At 42.6% G+C, this 24,316-nt stretch overlaps 1 protein-coding gene across 4 annotated transcripts in view; it reads left to right on the forward strand.

Moving 5' to 3' along the window:
* The window catches only part of irx1b (iroquois homeobox 1b), a 143,714-nt gene extending 127,859 nt beyond the window's left edge, over nucleotides 1-15,855 (forward strand). For 3 of the 4 annotated variants that reach the window (XM_049602075.1, XM_049602076.1, XM_049602074.1), the window contains exons 4-7: nucleotides 13,388-13,630; nucleotides 13,979-14,771; nucleotides 14,937-14,997; nucleotides 15,548-15,855. In XM_049602075.1, the coding sequence (XP_049458032.1) occupies nucleotides 13,388-13,630; nucleotides 13,979-14,771; nucleotides 14,937-14,997; nucleotides 15,548-15,596 (1,146 nt within the window). In that variant the 3' untranslated portion in view covers nucleotides 15,597-15,855. Of the gene's footprint in view, nucleotides 1-12,127; nucleotides 12,607-13,387; nucleotides 13,631-13,978; nucleotides 14,772-14,936; nucleotides 14,998-15,547 lie in introns of those variants that run through there. The other variant, XM_049602073.1, reaches the window with a different exon arrangement.
* The last annotated feature ends 8,461 nt before the right edge of the window (nucleotides 15,856-24,316 follow it).

Genomic DNA, 24,316 nt, shown 5'->3' on the forward strand with positions numbered 1-24,316 from the left:
GCATTCGTAGCCAGCCTAGCTAGCAGCCTAGACTCCAGGCAGCCACTGCTGCTGAAGCTCAGCAAAATGTAGAGGAAAAGGCACCAGGTCGTAGAGTTTCTGTTACCTTAGAATGAGCCCCTAATATCTACATAAGGAGCAGGTCCTCATCTACAAAGATTACCATGTTGCACCACCATGTTTCTACAGTGGCCCAAAATGGACAAATCAAACACTCACTGTAGGTATTCACATTTTCACGTTTTCACATCAGCAACTACAGCTAGAAGCCTCTCTGCAACATGCAGTGTCAGAAAACTTTTTTTTAAGGTGAAACAGCTTTATTCAGTGTTATTACTGGTTTTAATCACCTGGTCTGTTTGTTTTGGAGAGGAGGAGACCTCTGAGGATATTTATATCCACAGTAAAAACCTCCTGAACAATGAACACTGAAGAAACTCTTAATCGTGAGAAGTTTGGGCTGCTTGAAATCTGCAATCCTCACTTCTAGATGCCACTAAATCCCCTTAAATCTTACACACTGAACCTTTAACAGCAAATATAATTAGTTTCAGTGCTTGTTATGTTACTTCTGTCACTCGGCCCAACTCTGTTAAAGCCAGGTCCCTTTAATGAACTCCAAATCCTCCATATCCACATCTCCATCAATGCTAGCTTAACAACAGCCCCGCTGACAGCATACAGCAGAACTTCAGAAGTCCAGTTGTCATAATGAAGCTGTGGGCTTCAGACACCCTGACCCAATATTTCCCAACATTATCTTTACTGAGTTTTCAAAATGCTTCAAAAGTACATAAATATACGGAGATAAGAGTGCTCTCACATCAAAGGGGACGTCAGGAGCAGCTAAATTATTGTCCAGCATTCAAATCGTCCTTCTTTGCAAGTCAGGTTATGAGATAACACAGAGCAACACTTAGGTGAAAGTACAAGTATAAAAAAGCAACAACAACCAGAACAACAAAGATTTCTCTGTATTATCAAGAGTTAGCCCAAATTATTTCACTATTGTGCATGGTTCAAAAATACAAACTCAGATGTACAATTCACACAGAATAAAGAAATCAAGTATCAAAAGAAAATAAATTATTTTAGGACACTGCAAAGAACTACCGAAAACTATGCCTCGTCCGCTTCATTCCCCACATTACTTAAATCCACACTCTTCCATAAAACGACCCCAAATGTTTTGAAATAGTGATAGTTTCCCCTTTATGATGTAAGTAATCTTCTCCATAGGTAAAGTTGTGGATATTTCCTTAATCCAGTTAATGAATTTTGGTTTACTGGTACTCCTCCATGAGAGTGCCATGAGTCTTTTTGCAAGCAGTAAACATAAATCCAGGGCAGTGATTATTTTTCTAGACATATGATGTCTATCAGGATATAAACCTAGAATAAATAGTTTAGGGTCAAAAACTAGTTTTATACCTAGTATAGTCTCTAAAGCTTGTTTAATCTCCCACCAGAACTGTTGGACTTTATTGCATTCCCAGATACAGTGGAAGAACGTCCCCTTCTCCTCTCCACACCTGAAACACAGGTCTGGGATGGCATCATTATACTTATTAAGCTTTTCTGGCGTCACATATGTCCTCATTAGCCAATTATATTGCGGTACTTTGAGGCAAGTATTGGTAGTTTGTGTTTGTGCTTCAGCACACGCTTTTTCCCAGTCCTCGGAGGGCAAGTCCTCCTGTAAATCTTCCCTCCAGGAGTTTCCGTAAAGAAGACTCAGAGGAACCCTCTGCTAACATGTTATATAGTTTGGAGATAATTCCCTTTCCAAAGCAATCTTTTTTCATTTCCGTTTCCAAAGGGGACAACGGGGGGATCGACAAACACTGGTTTTGAGATGATCTAATAAAGTTTCTCACCTGTAGATATTTAAATTGATGTTTGTTTGGAATGTCATACCTGGCAATCAGCTCCTCAAATGACATCAAAATCCCACCATCTGATCCCATGAGATCCCCTATTGTCTTCAAACCTTTTTCAGCCCACCTCCTAAAACCAGGGTCTGCTCTGCCTGGAGGGAAAAATTGGTTACCCCATATCGGGCTGAAGCATGACGGAGAGGAGGATTCACCTAAATACTTCTTAACCTGATACCAAATTATAATCATATTTCTGACTATAGGATTTTTTGTCTTTTTTTTCAGCATTTCGACTTTTGCTGAGTATATGTACTGAGGGAGAGGGAGAGGGACTGAGCAGTTTTCAATATTCATCCAAGGTGGGAGGGACTTATCTGTAAAATAATGCATCATAGTCTTCAGTTGAGCTGCCCAATAATACCAAAGTGGACTGGGGCACCTGAGGCCTCCTCGACCATACGGTAGGTACAAGAGTGATAAACGTAGCCTCAGTCGTCTATTATTCCACAAAACCATGGCTAATGTTAGTGTAGCATGAGGGTTTGCTATGTGGTGGTTGGTAGGGACAGGTAACTTTCTTGAGCAGCATTTTTCTCTTCTCTACTAGGCCCTCAGGAAGTGTGCTGAGCTTTGAAGCCAATTTTTGTAGCAGCCAAACAGTAGAATTCCAACTTCCAGGTTCGTCACGTGATGTCACTGGGCCCAGAAAGACTTGCTCCCATAGACTTAAATTTTGAAAGAGAAGTCTTTAAATCAGTGGATACATGTTTTTAGAGCTGCAAAATTAGGCTACTTGTTTCACTGTGTCCCATGTTTCATGTTATTCATCCATGTTTAATCTGCTTCCTGTTTTATTTTGTAGGTTCTCTCCTCATGTGTCGTGTCTTGTCTGCTCCACCCTTGTTGTTAGCCAATCCCCATTTCCTTCCTTTGCCCATGTCCTCCTCCTCCAGCTGTGTCTCGTCCTTGGGATTAGTTTTCTGTGTATATATACCTGTGTGTTTCCCTTTGTCAGTTCGTCTGTTGTTCATCCTGTGCTCATCCCTGTTCATTGTGTTTTTCCCGGTTGGTTTCCAGTTTAGTTTTTTATTCTGCTTTCATTTGGACTTTGAGTTGCCTCCCTGTATCTGGATGTTTTCAGCTGCATTAAAGCTCGCTTTTTGTTTAAAACTCAAACTGTCTGTTAGTCTGCATTTGGGTCCTCCTCTGAACTGAAACGTGACAGCACAATTAAATCATTTTATCCCTATTCAAGTAAGCAGAGCGCTCAACCATAAATAGTCGGCTTGGCCAGCAGAATTTTCCACTGGACTTGCACTATGGGCCCCATGACGTGGGAGCTGATCATCCCGCTAATTTTATACATGGTAGTTGAACATTTTTAGCCTCATGGGCCACTGAGCAACTTTCATAGGAATGAACGAGGTTCCACCTCCAACCCTGAGTTCTCGCTTGGGAAAATTCACGTAAACGCCCCCTCAAGTCAGAGCAACGACTTCGAAAATTTGCGAAAATGATTATACACAAGTTGCTGAGTTGAAGTCATATATGTTAACATGTGGTAGACGAGGTTGTAACCATTAGTAACTTTCAACGCAGAGTGACCTACAGCTAGATTAGTTTGAAAACTTATCTATTAGCATCCGTCAAGTAAAGCCATATTTTTTAGGGGTTTTAGCAACACATCCTCACTGTGACCTCGTCACATGTCCACGTTTGGTCATGGACTTTCCACGTCCACATATGACGTCCAAGGTACCCTGGGTGTGTTGGTTGTTGACGTTCTGGGACGCCGTGTCAACTTCAGCCTGTTACATGCATTGTCTGTTTTCAAAATACACTTCTGTTTTCACAGGAAATGTACAGTTTGCATACAGTCTCTTTCAAAATAAAAGCACTACGTTCAGGGTATGAAATTAACAAAATATCCTGGGGGCAATTTTGGCCCCCACGGTCTAAAAAATGGGGGCATTTTCATAATGTTTGGGGGCCATCAAAAAATTGTAATTATGTTCTAACAATAAGCACATGAAAAGCAAAACCAACTAAGATAGTGTCTTCACTCTTCAGTAGAAACCACTATAAATGAAATAAATAATGGGTTACATAAAGTTATGGTTGCAAAATATAACTCAGATTTCCTATAATTCAATCAGTTTAAATGTGATGATTTAACCATTAATCTACTGATAGCAGTACTAATGTTTCACCACATTAGAGTTACTTTTACTGTTAAAAAGGCCAAATTACTATAAATTCTTTAGATGCAATCCTGAAAGTAAGTTAATTTAAAATTTAACATTCATTCTACCTTAATTTTTCATCAATTTGTCATTGTGTCGACACAGATCACCCAAGAAATGGTTAATTTATACTTATGGTACAGCAAAGCCTCCTCCCCTTCTCTGTCAGATTACTCTCATGTAATCAGTGCAATCTCGTTGATTATGTCTGGAAAATGAGTTGTAGACGTGACGGTAAATTAATTTAATGAAAATAAAATTATACTTTAATGTCAGATTGTAATACTGTTAAAAATATAAATACATATAGTTGTTTCGAAAACTTGGGGGCAATTTTGGCCCCCGGAACGTGGCTTCTGGGGGCATTCTTGGATAAATTGTGGGTCAAATGGCCTGTGGCCCTTGCTACTTTCTGACACTGACCACCTTGGTACAACAAACGCACGTGTATACGTTATCCAACACACACGTAGTTGGGTTTAGGACAAAGGAACAGGGTTTGGCTTTACAGTCTTACGGGAGGTGAACACCTGCCTGCCAGGTGAAAGTCAGCGGGTGTTGGACCCATCCACCGCCCCTCCCACCTGCTGTATTTAAATTGTTGTCCCGCCACATTAACCACTGACACCACCGTGTACTGTTAAACAATAACGGAGACCAGTGCCGTATCATGCCGATGTGAAAGGACAGTATTTTTCATTGGTGTCTGACGCTGAAAGTCACTCACCAAGTGCTGGTATTTGACGACTCCGGAGTGAAACCCTTTTGTTTTTAGGGGATGTCCTGGTGCAGCAACAAGTCTGGGACACAACGTAATTCACCCTTAAATATATGAATTAACTTCACTTCTGCTTCTCATATTAGTGAGGCAGTTAAAGAGACGCAACATGTAAATAAACATCACTCCCTTGTCACTATTCCCTGTGTAATACACACTACAGGTGTGCTGCTATACTTTATACTCTGATGGTAACAACACGTCATTAACTACTGTTTTCAGAGGAAACTCATCACAGTGTTCCAGCCTTCATTAGCAGATTTATTATGATGAGCCACAAAGGACTTTCTTCTTTTTTGAGTTTCATTAGTGTTTCAGTGGGTTTTACCAATATCACGGTAACACAATTTATCATCATTTTTTGGCCGCAACTGTTTTAGCAATTTGTTGCCGGTACCTCCAAAAACACTACCCTTACAATGTCTCTTTTTTTTCTAGCTCTGGGTACAAAAAGGATCAATTGCATGAGAAGTTTTAACCCAGTCTCACTCTGAATTTGTCAAAATCCTGCGCTTGGTCAGTGACTTCCGACATCAGACACTGTCAAAAAAAGCAATCCTTTCACATCAATGTGATACACGACCGGTTGGTGTTATTGTTTAACGGCAGCCAAATAAAAACAATAACAAAAGACAGGCTATGAGGATGTCGTGAAGTAGCATGGGTTCTTGGGAGTTGCTGTTTTTATTGTTGAACAAACACCACTGTTGATAAAAGTTTATCTAACGCCCCTCAGGCTGAAGTCATGTCCATAGACGAGGTAGTGCATAAAAGTTTGTCACATTACATTCACTCACCTTAATTCACATTGAGTCATTTTATTCTCATGGAATAGCCACAAGTAACGTTAGCTAACGTAACATTAACTTGCTATCACACCGTTAGCATTAGATGAGTCAGTGCATGCAGCTACTGTAGCTAACGTCATGTGGCGAGTTCAGTGACGGCAGAGCCCATGGTCACAGCAGTCGTACTAAAAGTACATTTGTGTGTCGAATGTTGTTGTGACGTTAAAACCAGGCCCAAATGGAACCAGCAGAGTTTTAAATTTTCAGCTGTGATTCAAAATCTGCTGATTTTAGCAGAATAATTACGAGACAGACAATATTAATTTATGATTTGAACAATGATCTCAAGCAGGCTTCAAGAATCACTTGGTAGATTTTAGTTGAAACTTTGAATCATAAGTTTTATTTAATCATGAACACTTCAGGAAACAATGTAAACATTTGTTGGAAGAGTCAATCAACAAAATGTTGGACACATGGTCATTAAAATGGAAGGTTGAATATGGCGCAGAGAGAACAACAATTAATTTACAATCTATTAACAATCTGTTAAATCATATTTGTGACATTTCTTCTACTACACCACTGACTTTGATTTTAATGCTAACTGAATATGATTTTTACACACATGCACAAGAAGGTGGAGGAGACAGCAACATTCTGAGTTTTATAAGCAGCATCTATATTCCTAAAATCTGCTGGTGCAGATTCTGTTTGGGTATGTATTCTGGTTATAACTGTACCGTTAGCTTGGTGGCTGGCATGAGCCACATGACAACACATCGTACTGAGCTGGATCGATCTTGAAATATCATAAAAATAAATTAGGTTTTTACTGGATTACTGTGTTGGAAAATAACACCCAGTTAATGAAAAAAAATGCTGTAATACTTGGATGTGCAAGTACACCATTATGTGTATCTGTGTCTGTACTTGTTTACCCAACTAAATTATTACCTCCACCAAGGAGGTTATGTTTTCGCCGGCGTTGGTCTGTTTGTCTGTTTGTCTGCAAAATAACTCAAAAAGTTCTGAACGGATTTTGATGAAATTTTCAGGAGAGGTTGATAATGGGACAAGGAATAGATGATAACATTTTGGTGGTGATCAGCTGAAGCGAAGTGGATAAAATAATAAAATGGCGGGAAATCCGAGCTGCTTGGCAGAGGTCTGCGCTCTCCGAGTGATTTTCTAGTTTGTATCTGTACTCAAAATGGACGACGTTTGGACCAGAAGTGGGTGGAGTTTAAATTGAAACTGGGTTGGACTTAATCAGATGTTTTTATATTCAGACCGAAACTGATATGTGTTGATCAAAAGTTGCTATATTAATTAACTGTTAGAAAAGTTTTTACATACAACAATGTCAAAATTGAGCATCAGGTCATTTTTAATCAAAGGAGTAAGACATTAAACACAAGTACCCAAATCAGGATTTCCCTTCATCAGGAGTACAGGTATTGACACATATATTGACACACATTACTCGCACAGTATTTATATTAATATAAAGCATCCTCAGTAAAGAGGATATGACGCCATTGACAGGCAACAAAATTAAATGTAATTACAGATTTCTCTGCATTTAGAGTAAGTAGACATCTCAAAATATACAACATAGTTCTGTCAGAATCAAATATTTATTGATCTTGATGTAAAGAACAAATAATCATATATAAATAGTAATAAAATAAATTAGAAATAAAAATGTGCACTAACACAACACTGTGAAATATTTGTCTGTACATTTACAGTAAATTACTGGCTAATTGTATCACTTGCCTTGATCATGACTTGCTGCTGGTCCTTTTCTTTTCTTTTGAGTGTTTTGTATCATCTGATGTACCTTTTTTGTGTGTTTTTTGATCCTGTAAATGTCTTGGATGTGTTTTAATTGTCTTCTGTGTGTGTGTGTGTGTGTGTGTGTAAATCTGGTGTTGAGCCCTGTCGAAGACAAATTTCTGTTGCCTTTTGGTTCCAGACAATAAAGTTTTCTATTTTACTCTATTCTATTCTATTCTTTCACGGTAAGTCATTTTTACAGTAAGCTATTGTGAAGTGACAGCTGTATACTGATCTCACAGTAGTTATGCCTGCATATCACTGTGATATAACCATATGCTCCTGTAAAATGACCATATTTAACTGTAAGCTCACAGATAAAGCACGTTACATTAGTGTGATCTAATAGTCTGTTCCTGTAAATTACTGTATTTCCTGTAACAATTAAACTCCATATATTACTGTGATTTAGCTGAGTACTTCTCTAAAATTACTACATTTACCTGCATGAATTTCAAAATTAAATTCTGAATACAGTTAAATATTACAGTTGTAGCCTTTAAGGTGATAATAATAATGTAATTTATTGTGAAATATTACAGGAACATATTGTAATTTTCTGGAAATAATTCACAGTGTAGTGCTTAAAATATTAAGAACAAAAATATGTTTGCAGGGCTGAATGTGAGCGTGTAGAAATATACAAATATGTGCATTGTGCTGCATTACACTGTATAAACTAGTGTGTCATTTTAATACAGAAATGTTACATATTATATTTTTAAATCCAGGTTAAACCAGAGTAACAGAGTCAGTGTCAATTATTTAATCATTATTGCATTACTGCCATCATCCCTCCTTTGTTGAAGTGTTAGCAAACAAACAAAAAAATCGGCTTTATGATGTTTTCTTCATTTACCTCACTGCAAATTACCCAGGAGGAAACGGCCAGTGCAAGTGGATTGTGGGACTTTATTTGAATGTTTCCTGCGGTAAGTTATTCCTTTGTCTGGGCCGAGCTAATAGCAGGGAATGGGATTCAAATAGAGTCAAGCTGCCTCCTGAGATCCCTCAATCCACCGTCGCCATAAAAAGAGGTCTGAGGCCAGTCTAAATATTTGGTAGTCTTAGCAGGTTCATGTTAAAAGACACACACACACACACACACACACACACACACGCACACGCACACGCACACAGCACACACACACACACACACACACACACACACACACGGTGAATGCACAAGCAGGCCGAGGCTGTGAAGTTGAATGGCATAGCTCAAAGCCTTCCTCCCCCTATCCCTGCCTCTTTCTCTCTCTAAACCGCCAAACCATTCTCCCCCTTTCTCCAGCTCAGAGGAATTCATTAACTGCCTCTCCACAGAGACACTATGGAAATCAGGCAGCTACAAAGGCAGAGAGGGAGGCAGAGAGGGAGGGAGAGAAGAGGGAGGGGTGGTGGCGGCGGCGGCGGTGGTGGTGGTGGTGGTGAATGGGGCTATATTATCCTATTAGATGGTGGATATGTCTCGTTTCCCTCCCCTGTCATGAGAAAAACATTAATTTTAAGTGAGAAACGAGACAGAGGGAGGGAGAGAGGGAGAGAGGGATGGAGAGAGGCAGAAATGGTGAGGGTCTTTAACATTGCTCTTTTATCGAGCTGAAATGGAGAGTCCCCTGGCTCCATTTACCTTGGCAATGAGGATAGAGTCGCTCTCCATGAATGCCATTTAAAATGCCATGGAGATTAAGCATCCTCTCCCTCTCTCTGTTTCTCACACACACACTCTCTCACACACACACACACACACACACACATCAGCAGCAGCAGCAGCAGTGGCGGTGGTGGCGGCGGCGGTGCTCGTCATAATATGTGTTTAGGAAAACAGCTTTGAGATTCATGAGTAAAGCCCTTTAGGTGCCAGCGCTGAGGAGGAAAGAGAACGGGAGAAAGAGACAGAGAGGACCATCACTTAGCCAGAGTGGGCTTTAAGCACTGTAATTAAATCATTAGATCCTCCCCTCCTCCCTCCCTCCTCCTCTTCCCCCCACCTCCCCTTCCTCTCCTCTCCTCTCCTCTCTCTCGGCTCAGCCAAGCTCATCAGGGGCTCCAGTGTGAAATGATGAATCTGTATTTATGGGGATGGAGTAATTACACAGCTAACCTCTGAGGGAACCCAGGAGGGCCACAGGGCCACCGAGCAGGGCGCAGGGTGCTCAACCTCATTAGCACTACCCGAATGTGCATGTGTGTGTGTGTGTGTGTGTGTGTGTGTGTGTGTGTGTGTGCGTTCAAAGTAGCAGATTGAAATAGAGTTGCTGTTTTGATAGTTAAAGGGATAGTTCACATTTTTTTAAGTCGGGTTGCATGAGCTTCTTCTCCACAGACAGTATAGTACAAACAGTAGATGTTGGTCTGCATGCCTCCACTTTGGAGAAACAGGCTGGAGTCTGACATGGAAGCTAAGATATGTGCTGTTGTGGATGGGGTCCAACCACAAAACCATATTTTAGCCACCTAAAAACATCAATATCAGTGTAAGTGTACGCTATATTGAGAGTGGTTTCGATGCTTCACCTTAATGTCAGACAGTGATTTCCAACAGGAAAATGAAGCCGCTAAATTCAAGCCAGACTCCATTGAGAAAAACGTTGATTTAAAATTGCTGAACACAGGAGCTGCTGGTCTACAGCTGCCTCCATCAGTACATTTGTTTGAGTTATTGTGTGACTTTGTTGTTTGAAAGGGTTCGTTCGGATTCACCAAAGTCACACAATAACACAACTGACTGAATTGTAGTACACAAGCAGCTCCCGTGTTCAGCGAGCTAAAATTGCTGTTTTTGTCAATGGAGTCTGGTGGCTTTGACGAGAGCATAGAGGGGAACTGAAGTCGTTACAGCTTTCCTGTCGGAGCAGGCTGTCTGATGGAAACATAAAGTGGTAAAAATCCTCTTTATATAGCCTACACTTACAATGATATTCATTCTTTTTAAGGTGGGACTTTTTTTAGGTGCTAAAATACGTTTTAGTTTCAGTGTCAGACTTCAGCCTGCTTCTCCAAACTGAAGGCATGCCGACTGACGTCTGCTGAATGTAATACACTCATTACGTTTACGGCACCAGAGAAAATCGATTTAGTGTGTCAGATAAACACTGGACTTTTAAAATACATGTAAACATGTTCCTCCAACTGAAATTGTACTAAACTGAATTTCTCAAAGTTGGACTAACGCAGGAGTTGAATCCCTCCTGCATGTATACAGTCAATCAGACCCAAACTGGCCGAGGCGCTCTGAGCATGCTCCACAGTTTCCACCCCGGGCTTTGACCTGGAAGTCCAACAGCATTAAATGTGTAAGAGAAGAAGAAGCAGGTAACAACATGGAGAAATGTACATCCAGAGCTGTGACTTTTTGGACGGACGAGGACATACAGTTCATGATGTGTCAGCTGAGAGAGTTAAATATTTTAAGATACTTTTAGGAACACATGGATTGTTTGGTCTGTGACGTAACAGGTCAACAGGAAAAAGGTCCAATACTAACAAGCTGAAAGGGGGCATATCTCCACCTATCGTAGAGGAGTCGCACATACTTGGCTCAATAAATGGATTCCCCTCCCGTGCTTGTGTACTGGGACAAGGACAGTAGGCCAGTTAGATGACCTAACCATCTCGACTTAACTGACTGACTTTGGATAAGCACCTCATACAACCCCACTTCAAAATATCTGAACTATCCCTTTAAGCTTGTCAAAGAGGAAACATCAAAATGCATCCTTCACTTTTTACACTTTTCCAAATTTTCCAAAAACATTACACTTCCTTGCATCTCGTATCTCTAATTTAGACTTATATCTCCTCTTTTTAAATAACCAAACAGACTGTGCAGCATCAGTGATGTCACACCGAGGCCCTCACACAGTACAGTAGTCCATTCTTCTCCACAAACATCTGTCACTTTCCACTCCACAGCTCCCTGTGTGCTCCATATCTCTGCTATCTCTTATCCTCCTCGATCTCTGTCATTACCTTCAGACTCCTTTATCTTCGCTCTCAAAATATGCTCCGCTGACTTCCGTCGATAATCACGGACATTCCTCTCGGATGTGGCCGAGCATATCGATGCCTCGCGGCCCATCTGCTGGACAGAATGTCCCGGCATACCCTGCGGATGAGCTGTCAGAGAGGGGCGGAAAAATGTCACCGAAAATATGCGAGTTAGGGGTTAAAACTGCAACAGCTGTTTAAACCTATTATTATTATTATTATTAGACGGTGCAGCTATTATTAGCCTATAGTAAAACAATAAGGAGCTGTGTGTCTGTGCGGACTGTTTGTTAATTAAAGTCATGCTGGCCACAAAAAGGCAAATATACACTGCTCACGCGTGCACACTCACACGTACACACTTGCACACACTTTACAGGTTTTCCTTTCTGTATAGACACAGTGAAGACTGCAGAAATTAGATCACACACACCAGCACACACACACACACACACACACACACACACACGCACGCACACACACACAGCAACACACACACACGACCTAGGCTAACCAATGCACTAATCGCCTGCCCCGGGCATAGGAGGAGCTTGGTGCTTAAGTAGGCTGCCAATCAGTCAGTCAGCTCCACATCCAGAAGCTCCTGCGGCCAGATACACGCATCACTCCGCACTCGAGGTGCCAAACTGCGGCTCTGATACAACTCCGGGTCGGTGGAAGTGGAGAAGCTTGACAGTTTCTTGAAGGGGGACTCTGGTGATTTAGACACCCCCTTCATCCTCCTCTACTTCTTTCTGGGGATTGCTACTTTTTTTTCCCTCCTGCCTCCTCTTGCTGTTGTGTGACTTTGGCTTTGAGAGAGATTTACAGTACGCGTTTTTCCGGACATGTCTTTCCCTCAGCTGGGGTATCCCCAGTTCCTCAGTGCCTCCCATGAGGTGTACGGGGGCGAGCGGCCGGCCTCTGCCCGGGAAGGAGGCAGTGAAGGCGGCGTGAGCTCGTCCGCCACCGCCGCGGCTGTCGGCTCCATGCTGGGGATGTACGGGAGCCCATGGGCGGCTCACAACTACAGTGCCTTTCTGCCGTACAGCGGAGCCACAGACCTCGCCCTCATATCCCAGATGGTGAGAGTTGATACTTTAGACTGAAGCAGCTCACATGGCAATGACACACTGTCATTACTGAGCTCCTTTTATTGTAATCTAATGCGCAATTACCGACAGGTTAAAGTCATTAAGAGATCTAAATACACATCATTGTTTTCTGGGATATTTATGCCTTTATTATCGCTAATATTTTTTTTAAAAAAAAATCTAAACCTCATATTGTCAGTTAATATTTTATTATATTTATGCTTTAATGCTTAATATATGTGTATGGGCTCTGTATGGTAAAAAATATTGAATCATTACGCAGAGGAGAAATGCGTAAAATTAAACTTTGCAGTTGTCAGCTCAGATTTTTGTGTGTAAATTATGGAAATCTGAAGAGAAACATCTCATTTAGACGCCCTGCACTGTAGGCTATGTGTATTAAAAACATGTTTATTAATCAGAAACAATTAATAATTAATAATGTAAAAATATTTATGTTTGGAGACTGAAATTAATTATATTCCTTATTTGTGTGATAAATCGAAACAATTTATTTAGGCTTATAATTTAATTATAATTTAAAAAGGCAGCCACTTTAAAAAATAAAACAATAAATAATATTAATTTTATTAATTCAGGATATGTGTAATTCCTGATGTCCAGATAAACTGTGCCACACTGGAACTTTACAAACTTTTTTTTTGCGGAACAAAAATAATTCAAATGATTTTACGCATCCTTTGAACTTGAAGAAGAAGAAATCATTTCCGCTCAACAAGTTGTCACCTCTCTGTCTCCAACAACATTTCAGGGCTCGCAGTACGAGCTGAAGGACAGCCCGGGCTCCCACCCTGCCTCCCTACCTGTCCACGCCGCTCAAGGCTTCTACCCGTACGGCCAGTACCCGTACGGGGACCCGTCGAGGGCAAAGACGGCCACCCGGGAGACCACCAGCACCCTGAAGGCCTGGCTGCAGGAGCACCAGAAGAACCCGTACCCGACCAAAGGAGAGAAGATCATGCTGGCGATCATCACCCGGATGACACTCACACAGGTGGGTGGTGGTGCAGCTGCGGCCTGCTGTTCATCATCATCATCATCATCATCATCATCATCTCCATACACAAGGATAATGATTGTTTATCAAAAGTTGTGTCACTTCCTGTCAGAATATTAGGTCATTACTTAATATGATAATCTGAAGTCACACTTTCAGCCTGAGGGAGAAACGTCTCCTGATATTTCTGATTTCAAAGCTCGTTTAATGAATTATGTGGAAGAATAATGAGGGTTTTTACATATTTGATCACTTTATATTTCCACTCTGCAGCCGTGCTTTGTTCAACAAAGTGTGATTTTATTATGATTTATAATCAGTAAAAAATCTGTGTCCTGTCTCCAGGTGTCGACGTGGTTTGCAAACGCTCGCAGACGCCTGAAGAAGGAGAACAAGGTAACCTGGGGCCGCAGCGCCGAGGACCGGGACGGCCGCATCTTCAGCAGCGACAACGAGGACGAGCACGGCAAGAACGGCAGCGACGACGAAGACGAAGAGGAGGAAATTGATTTGGAAACTGTCGATATCGAGAGACCCGAGGAGCAGCGAGCGGGGGAGCAGGGCTCCGGGAAGGGAGAGGCGGAGGCAGAGGCAGGCCTGGCTGACAGAGAGCAGGCCTCGGAGCCGAAGAGCTCAGAGAGCAGCAGGACGCTGGAGGGCCTGAGAGGAGTGGACGCGGCTCTTTCTCTCAACAGATCGCCTGTTGTCAAACTCGCAGTGGATCATTCTCCCAGCAGACAGGAGTGCCAGAGACCACCGCAGAGCAAACCTAAAATCTGGTCTCTGGCTGAGACCGCCACGGCCCCCGACAGCTCTCACAAACCTCCCCCCGCGGCCCATGCGCACCACCCGGCTTTGGCGTCCGCCGGCCACCCGGCCTTGCTCCCGGGTCATGGGATTTACACATGCCAGATTGGCAAACTGCACAACTGGGCCAACGCGGCTTTTCTGAATGCCAACTCTCTTTTGAACATGAGGTCGCTCCTCGGAGGGGCGCCGGCCGGACACCTGCCTCTCCACGGCGCGGTGCCGGTTGCGCGTCATGACGCACGGCCGGCGGCGGCGGGCCCCGGAACTTCTGGGACGGAGGATGACAGTGATGCGGAGTCGTCGGGAAGCTTCAGTCCAAAAAGAGATGGTATGGACCTTAAATCGCCTGTAATTGATATGTTCACTGAACAGGCCGCACTGTGATGCACAAGAACTGATCCAACAAAAATAATTACACAAGATAACCTTAAATTTAAAAGATAAATCCAACTAACTAATTTACATTAATTTGGCTTTATTCTCCTTTTCACAGATGAAGAGAGCGACCACAGGCCGGACTCCCTCAAGTCCCCATTCCAGCTGATCACTGACAGGTAACCTCGTGCGTTTTGAAATCAATTTGGCATCAGGACATTATCAACCTCACTTTGTTTCCACATGTCTTCCGCTAAATGAACCTTAACGCGGAGGTAAACACTGCCACACCTGACTGGGCGGGAGGCAGACCTCAGCACATAAATCATGTGATTGAGTCTCCACTTTAACGCCTCGTCAGGCAGCAGTCTAATATATCCTGCGACCCCCCCCCCCCCCCCCAAACGTTGAGTTATCACCTCCTATATCATTTAAATAATCTGCCGCCATTTATTCACGCCCCCTCAGTGAATGCAGCTAATGTATGTCAAAGGAAACGCTGATAGCAACATCAGGGATGAAGTGGAGGGTGAAGAGACATAAAATAATTCACCTATAGTGTTTTTTAATTTGCATAAATAGACTTGTTTAAGATAAGGTGTAAAAATGAAACTTATAACTGGTGTGTTATTTAAAGTATTTCATGTACACATATTTATTTAAAGACATGGACTCCACTGTTGCACCTATCTCACCTCTGACCTCTCCTGTCCTCTCTCCTCCCCTCAGACCTCACCATGGGACAGCACCACAGCGAGTTCTGACAACGACATTATGAGAAGACAAAGGGAAAAAAAAAAAGAAATAATTTTATTTAACGGAGAACAGTTTAACGAAGGCTATTTTTGTTGACAGTGCTGCCTGTCATAGTATTACTGTTTAGCTTCTCCATGCAAAAAGAGATGGTTGTTTTTTTGTCACAGATTTGCTTGTATCTCTCTTTTATGTCCTACGTTTCTTCTTCGCCTCTTCTGTTGTGAATGGAAACCTTGAAAAATTTGTAAATACAGGATATGAATTTGTCTTTAAAGAATATATTTTTGGGGAACTAAATAAATGTCATTATAGTCATTTATTATTGGAGACTTTTTTCTCCTTTTCTAATTGGAACGTGTTCATGTGGTGTGAAAAATGTCCAGAAAATCAGGGAGAAAAAGGTGCAGTGAAGACTTGAGCTTCAGAGGCCAGTGATTTTTTTTTAAATTTTCAGAGGTTGTTTTTCTTCCTTTTTAGTTTTTTATTATCACAGTTTATTATTTTGTCAGACAGACGTTGGTTTTAATGTGAAAATTATAATTAATTCCAGCTTAAAATTCTCATTTTATTTTCTTCCCTCTCAGAAATGAAGTTAAAGTCACAGTGTTTTAGGGGAACAGGACACACTGATGTGAATATACAACATTATATATATATAAAATATTATTGATTTCCACTTGTCTAATTAAGATCACAGTGTACCCACCTTTTCACTGACCCCTTCGACACCGTGTCTCATTTGTCTCACACTCTCCCTGCCAGCTAACTCGAGCCCTGTCAGCCCTTTTATAGCAAGGAAACTCTCACCCTTATTGAAATCTGCACTCTCGCCAAAACTGGGAGACTTATGCCAGCGCCTTGGAAGCCACTGCAAACGCTGCGGAAATTGAAATTGAAGATTTCCAGGACCTTATGAACCTGCGCCTGTGCTTTCAGCCCAGGCCTCCTTGCTTTAATGTTGGATTATACCCCCTCAGTGCCACCACTGCCGCCTCTGAAATATGGATCAGACGGCAGGAAAGGCCAGCAGCCAGTATGGGGGCAGCAGCTCAGGGGGAGGTGGATGGGAGGGTAGGAGGGGTGTGTGTGTCACTCTGAGCCATCCTTGACGTTCACAGGCCCAAAGACGGGGTAAAGGGAGAGAGTGTGGGCGGTGGGGGGCCTCAGGGCTGTTAATAGTGAGTGTTTCTCAAAGCTGTGCTCCTATATACATGCTTGGATTAGCAGCAGGTCATGCATGCTATATAATCTGAGTCCTCTGGCCTCTTTAAGGGCCTGGGCTGCCTCGGGTTCATGTGCAGACAAAATGTAGATTTATTGTTGCACATTTACGAAGCTAGAAATCTTTAAAAGTTGCATTAAACAGCTGTTTTAGGTTCACACCTAAATGTGACAGTCCAGTGCTGATCGTCAGCGTCCTGATGGCCTCTGAGTAAAGTGCTTGTTGAGTCTCAGGTGCTGCTGAAGACTGTTTGGATTAGACCAGTGAACTGGTTTGTATCAGGTTAATCTTGACTCAGGTTAGGTGAACGTACACGGTCTGCAGCGGCACAGTGACTACGTTTATAGCAATGTGTTGAACAGCTTTTCGTTAGGTGCACTTTTGAGTTCACTTATTTTTGCTTGCCTAAATATAGCACGAGCTTGTCTGGGTGTGGCCTTGGCCGGGCAGCTGAACAGACTGCAGTTCAGTAAAGCACACAGTCATGACACACACCGACAGAATCAGAGCCACCAAGTTCATGGACCTGCAGATTAACTCAATGCTGCCACCTCACTCTCAGAAACAGTAAAGCAGAACTTTACTTGATGGAGTCCATCTGTGTCCCCGCTGAGGTACAACACACTGACGCTCTCTGCAAGCACACGTTTACACTCTTAACAGCTGCTAATGTAAAAAATTGTAGGCTTTTTATTGGTCTTAATTTAGAAAGCTGAGAAAATCAACACCAGCTCAGAGACGGTGCTAAAACTGCATGTTGTCGCTGCATTCTGAAAACCATTTATACCTAAATTTGATTTCTTTTGGATTGAAATCCACAGACACTTCTTAAAAAGGAGCAAAACGTAAGAAAAATCTAGCGGATTATTTTTAAAAAATTCAACATCAGAAAGTTCAAAACTGCTTCTTCTCATGAGACATCAACAATTTGGAGACACATACTGACTTATGACTGATTAATTGAACCCATATGACCAAGAGACACTGCAGTGCCTGCTCCAGCTCCACCTACTTCAGCTTTATTAGTACAAATGTGCGGTTATCATGCCACAAACTATCTGTGTCTTTATACAAGATCAGACAAACATTCACTACAAATGTGTGAAAATACACTCAACAGACTGTGCTTCTGCTCTAACTTTAAACCCTAAAAACACCTGCGAATATGCTTCAACATTTGACCACTTTCATATTTGTGAATCATGATTTTAAAAACCTCGGAGCTATAAATCGTGCTGCTTCTAAAATGATCCATGACTCAGATATGCAGTGCATGTTACAGCTGCAGGATCAAACTGATGCTAGATATGTTACTGAAATATTTTTCTTAAAGTATAATTTATTTCTTGTTGTAACGCTGGAGTCTGAGTAGCTATAAACAACCTGGAAAGAACATTTTGACATTTTGGGCAATGCATTCATTTTCTTTCTTGCGGCACCGTAAAAAAACACAAAATACCATCTTTACACTTTGTTTTTTTATGGATTAAACATATAGAATATAAAGTGTTAATTAGTGAGCTTTAGAGGTGCAGGCAGGAGGAGATTTGTTTCAACTTTAGACAGAACCACGGTGGCTTTCTGCAGCCTTTGTGTTAAGCTAGGTCAGGGATCCTCAGCTTGCTTTGCCCGGGGCCGCTCTTGGGAAATGACAGGAGGCCAGAGGCCAGTTAATAAACAAGCATCTATAATATTTATCAGCATATAGAATAAATAAATCACCTGAATCATATTTGCCAAGAGGTAAAGCAGTGGCAGCAGCCCCACACAGGTCAGGTGTACACAGGGGTGTTTGTAGGATTTGAGGACCTTGGGGGCGAAGTGGCAGGGGAGGATCCCTGGATCCCCCGGCAGAGGCCATGGCACTTTATTTTTAAGATAATCTTTTGGGTGTTTTGGCTTCATTGATAGGACAGCTGAAGACAGAGAGGAAAGGCGGGAGAGAGAAGGGGATGACACGTAGCGAGGGGCCGCAGGGTGGAATCAAACACTGCGTGGATTCAAAGGACTCAGCCTATATGAGGCGCACGCTCTATCAGGTGAGCTGGAGGTCGCCCCAACAAGCATGTTTTGATTTCTGCCCTCTGGTGCCTTATTTACATTTAAAGTGCAAACAAATCCCAGCATGAATCAAGTTATTTTCATTGTGAATTAGAAAATGGTCAGCGAGCCAAACGGCGCCCTATCGCGGGCCAGATTTGGCCCATAGGCTGTAAGCTGAGTATCACTGAGGTAAGCTAACGGGCTGCTCGCTGTAACTTCTGCACAGACATCAATCATCAGCTCAGCAAGAAAACAAATAATTGATAAGATGCTGACACGTGTGCGCGAGGTGTGGGAAAATAAGAGTGGCGACTTTGTTGGTGTTTTCTCATCGCTCAAAAAAATCTGTATCTCATAATTCATCCACCAATCGGCCGTTTCACAGAGAACGACAGAGTCAGAAAACAAGAGATAGAAAGAGCAAACTGGAGTGTAAAGAGAGCAAATGAGAGAGAGGGAGGGAGGGAGAGAGATGATGCAGTGAGAGCTGTCATTGATGTGAGAACAGCATGGAAGGAAGCCAGACACTTGAGGCCATTTTCACTTCCTCTGCCAACTCTGACAGACTGCCATCAGCACCGCTGAGGAGAATATCAGCCACTCTTTCTCTTATACACACTTCACTTTTTCCACACTTCATCCCAGCCAGATCACGCTACTGTTCTTCCAAGTACCCCAAACAATATGTTATTCTTTCAAAGTTGGATATCAGTGAGCTTAGCATGATGGGGCTGAAAATGACATCAAATGGCTGTTTAATCAGTTACACAGCGTGTCCAAAACGTGTTTCGTTATGAAAGGAGTGGGAAAAAGTGAGCAGATCCAAAATATGATTAGTGTTTTCTGGCGGGTGCTGCCGGAAACTTCTTCAGAGTTTCAAAGTTTATGCTTCATGTTGGTTGTTTGTCACCCAAGCCGCCCCAAAACTTTTTAAAAATAGAGCTGGTACACGAGAGAGGGAAACAAGCCGGCGCTCTGTCTGTGGAGTTTTTTCGAGTCGTATCAGCCTCTCAAACTCTCACTGTGAATAGAGTCTTCATTGGCGCTTTGGTATTCTGATATAGGCTCTTTGGTGAGTTCTAATCCCTATTAAAGAGGTAGATTATGGAGGGGATTTGTCTTTGATTTGCCTGTCCCACTGCTCTTTTCTGTCAGCACCTCGCTCTCACTATATATATCCTTCCCTCCTTCCTTTCTCTCTGCTTCTCTGTCTGTCTTGATGGGATGGTCAGGGATTGAACAATGATTGCCTCCATGTGTCATCCCCCTCACACTCCCACCCTCAGACATCCTCCTGTGATTATGGCCACATGTGTGAGGGCCCCTGGTCGCCTGAATGGATTTGTTAAAGGCCCCCAGTGGATGAGAGAGGCCCGGGCCCCGTAGCCTGGCCCTCGTGTGCACATCTATCCCCTTTCGAGGCACTCTGCATGGGGGTGAGCTCCCTGCCAGTGTCCTCCCCCGCCCCCCGCCTCCCACCTCAGCGGTTCCCCCTCCTACTCCTCTCCGCTCCTCCGCCACGCAGAGATAATCAGGCTTATGTAAAGACGACGTGCTCTTTTGACAGTCATCAGCTCATCAGTGATCCAATCAAGCCCAAATCCGCCATTGTTCGCCCCTCAAAGTGTCTCAAATCCGCTTGTGCAGGAGAGAGGGGCTGCGCTCTTTATCCTGCCAATCACTCCTGACATTCCTGCCCCTGTTGCCATGGCCTGGGGTCAGAGGTTGGGAAAACAGAGAGCGTGAGCTGACTCGGGGAGAATGGTGGGGCGCTAAAGGAGGGACTCTCCGCGCAACGGCCCCATTGGTCAGCCAACGCAGGGGGTAAATGTAGACAAGTTAGGACTCTATAGCCCCGCTGAGAGGGCCAGCCGGACAGAAAGGGACGCGGGCAGGGGAGGAGAAAGAAGGGGGGATGATGAGGCAGAGAAAGAGCCGAGGGAAGAGAAAGAGGGCAAGAGAGGTGTGTGTGGAGAAAGGAGCAAAAAGAGGGTTAGGGAGGGACAGTGTTTGATTGCCAAATAGGCTTTGCAGAGCTTGACCTCGAGGGGCTCGGAGAAGAAAAGGCCTGACACACAGTTAGAGAAATAATGAACATGCCAGTTAATATTTCCTGAATGTTTCATTTAGATTTTATGCAGTTAAAATGTAGAAACGTAACATTTCTCCGCAGCAAAACAACCCGCCATTATGTACACGAACAAACCGCCAACAGAAAAAGATGTTTGATCGGTGTGTGTGTGCTCGCGGCTGAGCTGTAATTTGAAATGGAAATGTACCTCCCAATGAAGCTAATACATGTCACTGCAGGATAAGCAGGGCACTGGGTTAAATCTGTTGTAATGTCCTCAAAAGAATAATTTTCTGTACCCAATGTATACGTAAGTGAGCAAATGTTTAGCCGAGACAAGATATCATAGGGAATTTACGCCATTCACTGTTCCTCCACAGGGATTAGTGGAATTAAGCGTTTAACACAAAAGCAAAGTATCAAAACTCATGAGTAATTCAACAAGCTCCACAATTCGGAGTTTACCGAGCGCTGCTTCTTAGCCTGCGTTTATTGTGGCGTTGCAGCTGCGAGGAGCGTACAGACAAATAGCAAACATTGTCAATGGCTTTTAAAGGAGACAAATTTAATATACAGGGAAAATACACACAACAAATACTATGAAAGGGTGGGAGTGAGAAGTCTTTTCTCTTGTTGCCTGCCCATTCAGGGCAATAATCTGAGGGAAGAAGCAGATTAGGACGGAGGGAGGGTTCGTGGCTGAGTGTTCGCATCGCTGGCTCCTTTCAGCCATTTTGAAACAATGTTTATCCACTGGTTTGTTATAGCGCAGCAACTTAGCTTAGTGTACTGCTGTGAGAGTCCTGAGGGGGCTGAGGACTCACTGCGTCTTTGTCCAGCGTCCATTGAGACACGCTGGTGTGTTAGAGTGGGGCGGAGGAGCTGCACTAAATTCATTCATATATGATCTCGGCCATCTCTGAAATTTGTGCCTTGAAATATTTGCGAAATGTTGTTGGGAATGTGCTCATCATGGTCACAGTGTAGGTTCATGCAGCCAGTGTTTGCACCTGAGGAAGACAGTCAGATCTCAGCTTGACTTTTAGGGACCAAAATCACCAGTGTGGCATTTCAACTGCAGGAAATATGTCTCTATCAATTACTGTCCTTTATCAGTAATCCCCTAAAGTAACGCATTCTTATAAGACCTCTTCTCTCATGAGCTGAAAATAGTGTCAGTAACTTTAAAGCAGCTCTAATTTATATTTAGATGAAAGAGGTCAGTTAAAGTGATGAACCTACAGAGCATGATCTCCTGAACCTGCTGTTCCCTCGGCTTTACAGAGCTTAACAATGTGACTACAGTCTTGATACAGACATTTATATTTTTTACACAAGCAGTAAACAACCTTTTTACACAGATATTGATTGTAAGTGCTCACATGTTTTAAGTTAAACTATTAATATACCAGAAATGACCAACAAGTTAAAAGGTAACTTCGGCATTTTCCAGCCTGGACTCTATTTCCTCATGCATTTGTGTCTAAGTGACTCAAAGGAACAACAGTTTCTTACATTGGTCGGGTATTGAGTCAGAGCGCTGCAGCCAGCAGCAGCAAAATGGCTGCAATGTAATCCCAGTGGGCAACTGAGCATCGTCAATTTACCTCCACTAAAAGTGTCACTGTCAGGCTCAGACTGTTGGTCTAAGTGTCTGACAACTTGTGCAAAGGATTTCTACGCAGGTTAACCTTTTGTTAAAGAGTTAGATCCTTTTTGTTCAACCAGAAACAGCCCACACCACCAAAAACACCAGACTCCATTTAAACAAACAGTAATTTTAGCGTGTATAGAGGCAGCATGTTTTCACATCTAACTGGGTGAATTATGTTTTTATTCCTACCAAACCTGAGTTGGTGATTGTTGGAACGGTGGAGAGACGAACTAAGACGGCTTTTGTGAGTTTACTTTTGCTCCTGTTGACTCTGAATGAAGTGTGTTTTATGATAATAAAATTAGTGTTTATTTGAATGGAGTCTGGTGTGTTTGACAATAGTGATTGTGGGGCTGTTTCTGGTTTTAAAAAAAGGATGTCCCTCATCAACAAGGAGGTCGACTTCTGTAGAGATCTCTTCAATAACATTGGCACAATCTGAGCCTGTCATTGACAGAAACAAGCAATGTTAATGGACTTCAATTAATGGTGCTGAAATGCCCACAGGGATTACACTGCAGCTTGTTTCGTTGCTGCCGGCTGCAGCATTCTCACTCAACACTGGACCAGTTAATAAAATACCGTAATTTAAAATCAGTTTGTTTATAGTTGTATTTGATAAGTAGGTTAGCCAGTTACTTTATGTCAAACAGGACGTCCACTGTGGGGTCTTGTTCACCCGCTCTGTATTTCTTTTATCACTTCCAGCTGGCTGTTGCTTTGTAACTTGATCCATTATGCAGCCTGCTGAAGTGTGTAGATACTGACTGACCCATATTAACACAAACTTGGTGAAAAGCTGAAGTTTCACAGTGTTTTACTGGGTCTGGAAAACAAAACAAAGAAGCATCCAACAATTAAAGCTCAGTGTCTTGTTTAGCCTGGGGCCAGTGTTGTGTATGCTGACGCTGAAAGAGTGTGTTAACTGAATGTGCTCAGGCCTTTGGTGAACAGTAAACCAAACGTATCTGTTAGGCTAACATACCGTGTTATACAGCACCCGACATGCCGGTGTTGTGCCTAAGATGGTTTCTCCGTCAATAGGTGTTTCCCCGTACCGACATCTGAATGAAACCTTTTCCTTCACATAACCACAAAAGGGGGCTGTTCTGCATTTTAACAGGTGGGAAACATTATTTAACATTATACGACGAGGCAACAGACTTCAACAGAACACCTGTGTGACTTCTGCAACTGGCAATACAGACAACACAGCTACTGGTACTGCTGTAGCCAGTTCATGTTAATATACAAATCAGTTCGACTCCAACGGAAAAAAAAAAATCCCCCATTTTTATGCAAATTTTATCGCCACATATGACGTCCAAGGCACCCTGGGTGTGTTGGTTGTTGACGTTCTGGGACACCGTGTCAACTTCAGCCTGTTACATGCATTGTCTGTTTTCAAAATACACTTCTGTTTTCACAGGAAATGTACAGTTTGCATACAGTCTCTTTCAAAATAAAAGCACTACGTCTGTATTGATGTTTTTTTCCGTTCAACAACAAATGCACATGGTTACGTTTGGCTGAAGTTTATTTTGAAAAGACACATTGCATGTCACAAGCGTAAATTCTCAAATGTCCCTGAAAGTCCAACTGATGCTAAGGCTGTGCAAATACTCGTCTGGTGATCGGGATTACGATTTTGAGGTCAAACGATTTCAAAATTAATTATATCGAGCGTAAATAATTTTTGGTCACGGACGTCTGGAGATGCTATTTATTTACTACGAATAATGCGAAGGGCAG

Source organism: Epinephelus fuscoguttatus, linkage group LG17, assembly GCF_011397635.1.
Source record: "Epinephelus fuscoguttatus linkage group LG17, E.fuscoguttatus.final_Chr_v1".
Taxonomy (NCBI): Eukaryota; Metazoa; Chordata; class Actinopteri; order Perciformes; family Serranidae; genus Epinephelus; species Epinephelus fuscoguttatus.